Raw genomic sequence first — 9848 nt, forward strand, 5'->3', positions numbered from 1 at the left:
GCTTAATGCATTTAAGGAGTTGTGCTTTTAACTCAAGCTGAGCATACACAAAGCTCTATCATTCCCTTGTCAATCAGGAAAATGCTAAATGGTAACATTTTATTGAAAACTGGAGTCCATTTACCCCATTCTTGCAATGGTACAAAACGGCCATTTGACAAATGTTTTTTTGCATGAGTGCACAACTTGTATATTATGTAAAAGAGTGCAATTGTCAAATTTAAATCAGATTGGTTACATGCAACAAAATATAGACCTAAGTGAACAGTTATATTTGTGTGGGCACAACTTTTTTTTTCTATGGTAAGGGTGACCTTTGCATGGAATTGCCCAACCGTCTCTCATTCATGCTTAAATAGATGAGTTGGACAGTACAGATATAGAATGCACAGAATTGCTTCCTTAACGGGTCTTCAGTGGTCAGTACATTGATACACTAGAGCAGGGGTTCCCAATCCTGGTCCTCGGGCCTCCCTGCCCTGCATGTTTTGGATGTTTCCCTGCTCCAACACACCTGATTCCAATGAATGGGTCGTTATCTAGTTAAAGCAGAGACCTGCTAACGACCATTCATGTATTTGACCCTTCTATTGAGATCGCCAGTAACGTTTCTCGGTTATTATTCCTGAAGTCCACCAATCCGAAACTATACTTTTAAAGTCCATATCGTCAGGTTGCCAGCATCAAATTCCAACATACCAGATAGGATGCCAAGAGCATGCTCTACAACATCCATTTCTATCTACAGAAAAAGCTTTTCACATGTAAAGGGTTTTTATAAACTCATCTTAATTCTGTGCTCAATAGTTTCATTATATTACTATTTTACACATCATCCAATAACATTTCAGGACAACTGTTTCAATTTCCATGTAAGTGTTCACTTTTCCTCAGTTTCCATGACTTTTCCAAATCTGAAAAAAACACAAAAAGAAAAACACATGTTTTCCAGGTACTGTGGGAATCCTTAAAATGTTTATCTCTGGACCTTGAATTCTAATTGTGCACACCCGCCATAGACCTACTAAGTAGACCAATCCATGATGCTGTTCACAACTGCAGGGTGAAGCCTGAAGGGGCACAGGTGGGCGTCACACAATCTCTCCCAGTGTAGTCCAATTGTCCAACACGCAGTGTATTTATGATAACTCACAGCAGAGGACAAAATGTAAGGACAACAGAATTTAGCATCAAAGACTCACAAATAATGACACACGGGGAGGCATTCTACAAGTATTAATTCGGAAGCAGTGTTATGTAATTTTACCTCAATACACAGAGTTACAGCCGTTCTCACAAGATATATTAAAAACATTATCATTTTGGTGCCGTTCCATCTTCAGTCCCCTGCATTTAAAACACACCATACAGTAAATCACACAAAATTGTAACAAAACAAAACAAAAATATATTTAGCGCCTGAAACCGTATGATCCTAACTGACGTGAATCTTTGTGAATCTTATGCTGGGTTTATACACTATCTGCTGAGCTAAATGAGATATGGGTAGGATAACATAATTCTTAACTTCAATGACATTCCTTAAAAGGTAAAAATAAAGTATTTTCTAAGCTAAAAGAAAACGGCACATTTGAACAAACATTACATTTTGTTGCAAACATTTGTGACAACAGCAAAGATATATACATTTAATGAGTCAATCCGTGAAATACCAAAGAACGAACATTCAAAACTACTGAGATCACTCAAACTTAAAATGTGCAGTCTTTCTATAAGTTCCAAAAGGTTTCAAACAGTTATAACTAATACATGAAAGCAAAATGTACATGAAACATGAAAACAGATTTAAACCACTTATAATTACTCTCTATAACTACTTACTTAATCAATTAAATATAATTCTGCAGTATTCAGGGAAGTGAGCCTTCAGGCTTGTTATTGGATGGTACATGCAACATCAAGAGTCTCTACTGCGTCTGCAAGTATGACTATATCTCTTGGGGCTGTCTGCTTGCTCTCTGAAGTGCAGCTGCTCATGTTTTTTCAGGATGCCAGGGTAGCGGAACCCTTTGCCACATGTAGCACACTGGCAAGGCTTTTTCCCCATGTGGATGTACTTATGCTCTCTTAAATGAGTGGATAACTTGTATGTCTTCCCACACTCATCGCAATGATAGGGGCGCTCGTTTGAATGCAACTTTTTATGCACGGACAGATTACCGATCTGGTTGAATCCTTTGTCGCAAATTGAGCACCTATAGGGTTTGTCAGTGGTGTGTATGCGTTTATGCACTTTCAGAGAGCCGTTACTGGTAAACACCTTCTGACAAACTGGGCAGGGGAGCTGGGGCTTGGGCCCATGGTCACGCTGATGTTTTTTCAAATCAAACATGTACACAAAGGTTCGTCCACACTGGGCACACAAGTACTGACGGTCCCCAGTGTGATAGCCCATATGTCTTTTCAAAAGGCTGGGGTTGTGAAAACGTCTCCCGCACTGCTCACAGATATAAGGGCGCTCATCAGTGTGCCAGCGCAAGTGGTTGGATAGTTTGTATGCAGTGGGGAAGTTTTTATCACAATGAGTGCAGGGAAAGCTCTTGTCACTTGTGTGACAGTCCATGTGAATTTTGAAATATGATGCTTGTGTGAAACCCTTTTCACAGATGGGACATTTAAAAGGTTTTTCTCCCCTGTGGACTCTAAGATGCTTTTGCAGGTCAGCTTTTTTCAGGAAACACTTGTTGCATTCTTCGCACTTAAAGGGGCGGATGGAAGTGTGGATCTTCTGGTGATTCGTCAAGAATCCCAACGTCCTAAAGGTCCTCCCACACTCTGAACATTTGAAAGGTTTCTCTCCTGTATGAATGCGCTGGTGATCTGCTAGCATAGACTGATATGGAAAGCCTTTCTCACACTCTGAGCATGTATAGGTGGCCTTTGGAGTTTTCCTTTTCAAAGTTTTCCCAAGAAGCTTAGGGTGCCTCATTCGTATAATGGCCCTTTCTATCAATGCATTGCTTTCAGGCCTTCCTGACTTCACATTGCTTCTAAGGTATAAGTCTCCTGTCTGTTCATCTGTAGCATGGTTTTGCCTTCGAGGGGGCAGGGCTGGGAGAGAGATTGTATTGCTAGCAATTTGGGACACCCATTGTTGCAGACTCACCAACTTGACCTTTGGATTGACCTGTAGGTGAGTTTCAGCAGCATAAACACTAAAGTCAGGTTGAGAGGTAGTCTCAGTGGTGGTGGTCTGAGGCACTAGCTTCAAAGGTTGTTTGAGTTCTCCAGTGATTGACACACTCCTCTTCGCTGGTGCCAACCCATTATCAAGCCTCCTATCCTTCAACCTGATTTCCTCACTATCACACACACCACTGTTCATCACAGATTGATTGCCAATTTCTCCATTTTCTTCATCACCATCATTCTCTTGCAAGTGTACATCAGTGTGATCTGAGTCATCTGTCATCACCATATGCTTAAAGGCATTGGAAGTGGCAGGGCTTTTGACATTCTCGCTGGATTCATATGGCTTTTTTGATTCTGTTAGCCTGGGCAACTCCAATGGAATTTTAAGATCTTGTTTTGGCAGGTTTACAGAAGTGGAACGGAATGAGAGTGAGGCCAGTATGCAGTCACCCACAGTGGATGAGATAGCTACAACACAGAAAGGCTGGGAATTTAATAGCAATCTTTTTTACAAAAGTCTTTGAAAAGCATTTTATAAAAGAACAATATAATCATGATTAGGGCTGCAACAATGAATCGATTAAATCAATTAAAATCTATTTTTAAAAGCGTTGGCAACAAATGTCATTATTGATTTGTTGTGCCACTATGCCATTCAATAAGTCGCAGAGATGTTTGAGTATAAAAAAGAAAGTTTTGTTGAGCGGGGAGCAGAGCAGAAGTAGAGGAAAGACCATCGGAGAGACATGGCGGAGGCAGAGAAATCAGTACGATCTAAGTCATCCAAGGTGTGGGAGCATTTCACACTAAATACATCGAAAGTGTGTTTATTGACCGAAGTGAGGCTAGTTTCATATTCGACATTTGTCTCACATTCGGAAGACTACTTTGCAGCGTCACGTTAGGGACCGGGTAAAAACTACCCATACCATTTTTAAAAATGTAGAATTGTATAATATTTTTATGAATATAAAACCTCAAACAGACACCAGAGTATCTTTACAATATCTGGTATACTTCCCCAGCCTTTACTTTTTCAATGAAGTTTCAAATAAAATGATATTAAATCACTACTCCTTGAAAATAGCTTAACTTTTTTCAAAATTGTGTCAAAAAATCTTAAAATATACACCAGATTATTCTGATAAAGTCTGGCCTACTCCCACAACCTTTCAATTTTCAATAAAGTTTTAAACGAAACTCAAATAAATTGCTCATCTCTGAAAATAGCATTAAATCCACGCTAATATCAATAACCTTTTCAGAATTGTGTGCCTGTTGGGGCACATTCTGAAGATTTTTTGTACTGTGAATTTGCACTGTCACTTCTGTTTTTGAATAAATGGTTGGAAATTAATGCTTAAATTTTTTTTATTTGTTAACCAATTCATCGATTAATTGCAAAAAGAATCGACAGATTAATCGATTATTAAAAATAATCGTTAATTGCAGCCGTAATCATGATGTCGCATGAAATGAACACAGAGGACATTTCTGGGGACCTTGATATAGGAAATAACTGCATTTCGTTAAAACATAAGGACATGCTTTTTAGAGTAGAAGGATTTTGTAGAAAGAGTGCTCATATTTGCAATAATATTTCTAAAATGTCCTAAAATATTGCTCTAAGAATGGTTAGGGATGTCTTCCTGGTACATCGTCCTTGTTTTTTGGAAAGTGCAAGGTGACTTTTTTCAACAGCAATGTGAAATGTATCCCACATGCCCATTCCCAAGCTTACCAGTAGTCAGGGATCCCTTAAACTGACAGTTTTGGCGCTCAAGTAGGATTTTCAGTGGGTTAAGGTCAGAAACAGACAGTCCGCATTCCTCAAGAGTAGAGGGGCTTCTGGTGATCATAGAACCAATCTGGGAACAAGAAGGGAAGACAGAAAAGTGAAAATTATTTGTTAGATTGTGCCTGTTAGTAGGTGACTGTCAGAATCGGGTGGTACAGTGGTTATACCTGCAGCAACAAAGAAATTTGATAGATGGAAAAGAGACCTATTCATCACAAAAAAAAAACATGGGTCAAGAAAGGCCAGGGTTTCCCACAGCACTTTGCAGCTAAGGCGGCCGCCTAAGCAACACGCCTGCCACTTTACCTGCGTCGTTGTTTTTATTTTATATACCGATATCCGCTGTGTTACTGTCCTGTTTTCTCCCTTTCAGTCCAAACCGTGACTAACGCCAGTCTCCCTTCTCTGCAGAACGCATAAATTAGCTAGTTGTATGTGTCCTCTTGTGCCTGGATGTTTCCGCTTTAAATGCTCCAACATGCACGTTCTGCTCCCATGAAAGGAAAGTTCCGCCCTACATATCTTTTTTTGAAGTTTTGTAAAACTTTCCAAAAACTCATAAGAACCTGTGTCGTCTTGTCTTGGCTAGTCTAGCGCTACAGCAGGGCACTGATCATATTGCATTATTGCAGGCCCTTAAAATAGGTAATTAGATCAAACAACTTGTCGACAGTTTTTGGTTGGTGTTAATGTTGACAAATCGTTGCAGCCCTATCTTGCACTCCAATCGTACTAAAAGTTATGTGATTTAATGAAACTTGAGAAATACTGTAATCTAATCATTAGTTACGGCCCCCCACACCTACTGTAATTACTGTTCCTATCCAAGGTTAATCTGGGTCTTTAGTCTTGATTAACCCAAATCTCTTATTGTGAAAGATACTGCCAACATTGTCATTTTATATCCATGTGTTACAGTTTCACAAGTACGTAAAATATGATCCTCCATCTCCTTCAATAATCCAAAAAAACTATTTGTACAATCTGCTAGTGAAAGTAACAGAACAGATTTTTTTTTAAATCTAGATTAATCTCACTGTAATCTTTGCGTTGATATCGATTAATCTAGATTAAAATGGCTCATTTGAATTCCGCCAAAGGCATTCAGAATATGTGTGCTACCCAAATAATGACTAAAAGTAAGTCTTTGAGAACGGGTTTTTCTCAAGCCAGGTGGCGCATTAGACCAGGGTCTCATCTCCTGTTTCCAAAATGCATCACAAACTGCTTGAGAAAGCTGTTCTACTATGATAATTGGTGATGAAAATAAATTATACTCAATAAGATTTACTTGTGTTCATTAGATTTGTTAGCTTGGCTGATAGAGTTATGCTGACGGGCTTGCCTCGGTTGCACTCAAACATCGTAGTTTGAAGACGACTCTTTCCCTGCGCTACATCAGCGCTTGGCCCGGCATCTTCTGCATTAGCTAAGGGATGCTTTGCGTTTAGGTGGTATTTGAGACTGGATAAAACTCCTACAGTAAACTGATTCCGCATAGCACAAGGTACAGCAACCTTAGTCTTGTCTAGGTTTCCATTGGGAAGCTTCTTAAAAATTTTCCCTGAAGAAAACCAGGCGGCTTCATAGCTGCATCCATCTTAGCAAGTCACGTTTGATGTGATAATTTCATACACAAGGCATACACACAGGTTCGAAGACTCGTTCTCGCCCCCTACAGTGCAATTTGGCTAGGTATACATCTAGGTATACATCCGCTCAAAAAATATCAAGGTGAAAGTCATCATAGCTTGCGTAGTATAGACCCAGCTCCCAACCCAACTTTGAGAATAGATTAACTATATTTTTTTTATCGCCCGATAAGAGTCTCACGTTAACGCAGCACGTTAACGCAGATAACGGCCTCCCACTAATTGTTATTATTTTATTTTTTTACGATATTTAAAAATGCAGCATATTTGTTCAGCTGCATTTTCTTTCCATGCTCTCCCTCCGTCTCTCTGTCACTCACGCGTCTCTCACATACACACAACGTCAGCACACGTTAGCAACGACACTATGCAATATCAGCGAGCCTTCAGAATTAGTACCATAGCTAAAAGTCTAGGAAAGTTTAGGTTACTTTTCGCTAGGTACCTACGAACATGTCTTAATCTGCTAGACAAGTGGGTTCCCCCATCGTTCTTTTGGTGAGCTGTCTCACGAGCCCTACTTACCCGGCGTCATGGAGCCAACCAGCTAAATAGTTATTTAGCACTAGCGTTGCTACCTGCATATATGCAGAAATTGTTTACAATATTTTCAGGCTTCAACCAGTGCTGCTCAAGCAGAAAGACAGGGTCAGGGAGAGAAATAGATTTGTTAGGCATTGAATAAAGAGTAGAAAAGAAGGATAGCATTCAACATAATACATATTTTATTTAACAAAAATTCTGTGTAACGTTCTAATCTGTGGGAAACACTGCGGAATAATGTATTACAATCTGAAGGATTTTAAGCACAAAATGCCTACTTGAGAGAGATCAGGCATTGGTAGCAGCTGTTCCAGTCTATAGACCAACCCTCCAATGAGTGCCTGAAGTGCTGTGTCATACTTGGAGCCATACTGATTGGGGAACACCTCCTGTGAACAAATAGATAAGGTAAGTTTTACTCTGTTGATATGGAGAGGGTTAGAGGAATGGACAAGACATAAAGAGGAGTTGGGACTTTTGCCAGACCTGAAAAAAGTGCTGCCTCTCACTCTGTTTTGTCAGCAGAGTTTGGACTAGCACTACAAAGTTGGCCTGTGACTCCTCCACCTGTGCATCTGTCTTCTACGCAACACACAAGTTTGAAAAGTTAAAAAAGTCATTGGTCAGACTTTATGACATCGTCCAGGATAAGCATATTTCGGGTAAAGACAAGTGAAACACTACAACGTTGATTGGTTAGCTATCCCAAGCAGGATTTTAAAAAATCTAATCTCATATATAGTAAATGAGATTGATCAATTATATTTATCTTTTCTATATGGTTTGCAGGCTCTCTTTAGCTACTCTGGCATGACTCAGGTAAGGCATTAGGCTGTATAAAGTTGTTGAAAGTTGTTTAGCGAAGACTCACATCACTTTGTTAATATGTTTGAGTAGGACAGATTTTTTATATATTCAATTTAAACTTGGGCTGTAAAGTAAAAAATAAATCACAATTTGTTATTTTTCTAAGGAGATGTACACATTTGATAGCAACTGGATTAACCATTATATAGCTTACATCCATTGCAGCACATATATTCATCTTGTCCAGGAGATTCTCAATGGTCTGAATGTTCAGTGGCTGGTCCATTCGAAACATTTCCAAAATCATCTATGAAAAGAAAAAACAACACTTAATTTAATTTAAATTTACAGTTCACCCATTTGAAAAGAAGCACCCAGAAAATGTATCTCACCCTTGCTCTCAGGCCAAGAATAAGTTGGGCACTCTGTTTGAAACTAAGCAGGTCTGGAACTGTCTTCATCACCAAAATCACGAACTCCTCTACTTTCCCATAGTGTGCTACATTTCGCTGAAGCACCACTTGCCATACAAATGAATACATCAGTCGTAAAGGAGAGACCCAAAGCCGTAAGGAGGGCAGAGAAAGCGGGGGACCTGAAGTGAAAAGATTAATTAGCTAGCTAACCATACACACAGTTAAACAGTGACAATACGCCCATACCAACGCGTTCATGAAGAATGATCTAGATTTAACCAGCTAACTAGTTCGTTAGCCAACTGTAAACGTTAGCTAAATTGTCTAGCTAGCTACTGTAGTGAGCTAGCACTTAAATCTGTAAAAATGAATCGGTAAGATGGCTAGAGCTACGTACCTGCGGACTTGACTCGCTTGTGCATGGTCCTTTGCTTCTTACTGCAATAATAAAAAGTACACTGACAAATTATGTCTAGATTGCTAGCCTAGCCAAACGTAAACAGCACTGTTGTTAGCGTGCTTGCTAAACTTAGTTAATAAAGTTAACAATAACGGAGGCCCGTGTACCGGAAGTGGAAATACAAGCTCGTAATGATACTAGAGCCCGTCTACGGAGAGCCTTTCCACTGCCCCTATTAAAGATCCTGTAAAGTGGAATTGAAAATGAGTTTTAAGTTAATCACACCACAGAAGAATGTGTTGTTAAATACCCTTCCAAATTCGAATTGAAAAAAACAAAACACCGACAAGTATGTTAAATTAGGCTTTGAAATTGTGAGAAAATCAGCCGAGTTCTCTGCCTGAGACTGGGGGGCGTGTCGCCTGAAGGCACTGAATCTCCGCCCCCTCGAATTTAATGAATTTAGCAACAACAGCAACACTAGCTAAATCAATTGCAGATATCAGAACAGACCTACCTGCAGTCTCTGAGTGTTTTGTGTATTAATTACTTTGCCTTTGCATCGTACCAGCTGAGTAACAGAATGCAACTGTCTGTGATCTGACATAGGTTACTGAGATGTAGATCGGTCGGGTTTTGGCTATTTCTATACAAAATCTGAGCTGAAAAAGGAAGAGAAACTGTTCAACCGTCTAACTCCACATTTCAGTGCTACAAGTTTTCATGCTTTGCACATTTTGTATGGACTCAGTCATCCTCACTAACTTTTACAGATGCACTATAGTGAGCATTCTGACTGGTTGTATTACAGTGTGGTATGGGAGCTGCACAGACAGGGACCGCAAGGCCCTACGAAGTGTGGTCCGTTCTGCTGAGTTCATCATCGGCAGGAAGCTCCCAGCCCTACAGGACACCTACCACACATGTTGCCCAAGGAAAGCCAGCAGGATTCTAAGAGACTGTTTCCACCCATCCTTCAGTCTCTTTACCCCGTTGCCTTCTGGCAGGCGTCGCCGCAGCATCCGGTCGCGCAGACTCAGACTGCACAGTTTCTACCCAAGGGCCATCAGGCTTCTGAA

General features: G+C 40.0%; 1 protein-coding gene across 6 annotated transcripts; it reads right to left on the bottom strand.

Annotated features, from left to right (window-relative positions):
• Window positions 1-299: 299 nt before the first annotated feature.
• si:dkey-14d8.1 (zinc finger protein 502) lies at window positions 300-9079 on the bottom strand. 6 transcript variants are annotated; one of them, XM_047022948.1, is made up of 9 exons: window positions 8767-9079; window positions 8346-8548; window positions 8168-8260; window positions 7633-7728; window positions 7425-7535; window positions 4895-5021; window positions 1268-1347; window positions 1026-1152; window positions 300-914 (listed from the first exon to the last, which is right to left on the bottom strand). In XM_047022948.1, the coding sequence occupies exons 1-7, from the start codon at window positions 8789-8791 to the stop codon at window positions 1340-1342; spliced, it is 663 nt and encodes a 220-aa protein (XP_046878904.1). In that variant the 5' UTR covers window positions 8792-9079; the 3' UTR covers window positions 300-914; window positions 1026-1152; window positions 1268-1339. The 6 variants fall into 6 exon arrangements, with proteins under 6 accessions (XP_046878904.1, XP_046878901.1, XP_046878905.1 ...); XM_047022945.1 differs by adding an exon at window positions 1843-3621 and having other exon boundaries at window positions 1026-1347; XM_047022949.1 differs by having other exon boundaries at window positions 1026-1347.
• Window positions 9080-9848: the final 769 nt, after the last annotated feature.

The sequence above is a fragment of the Hypomesus transpacificus genome, chromosome 7 (assembly GCF_021917145.1).
Source record: "Hypomesus transpacificus isolate Combined female chromosome 7, fHypTra1, whole genome shotgun sequence".
NCBI lineage: Eukaryota > Metazoa > Chordata > Actinopteri > Osmeriformes > Osmeridae > Hypomesus > Hypomesus transpacificus.

What these genes read in the sequence shown, in the direction of transcription:
- si:dkey-14d8.1 (XM_047022945.1), bottom strand. Translation starts at nt 8,791, where the DNA reads ATGCACAAGCGAGTCAAGTCCGCAG. An exon ending in CAAGCGAGTCAAGTCCGCAG is followed by an intron (nt 8,549 to 8,766) that starts GTACGTAGCTCT and finishes TTTTCACTTCAG; the next exon opens with GTCCCCCGCTTTCTCTGCCC. An exon ending in TAAGGGATCCCTGACTACTG is followed by an intron (nt 3,622 to 4,894) that starts GTAAGCTTGGGA and finishes TCTGTGTTGTAG; the next exon opens with CTATCTCATCCACTGTGGGT.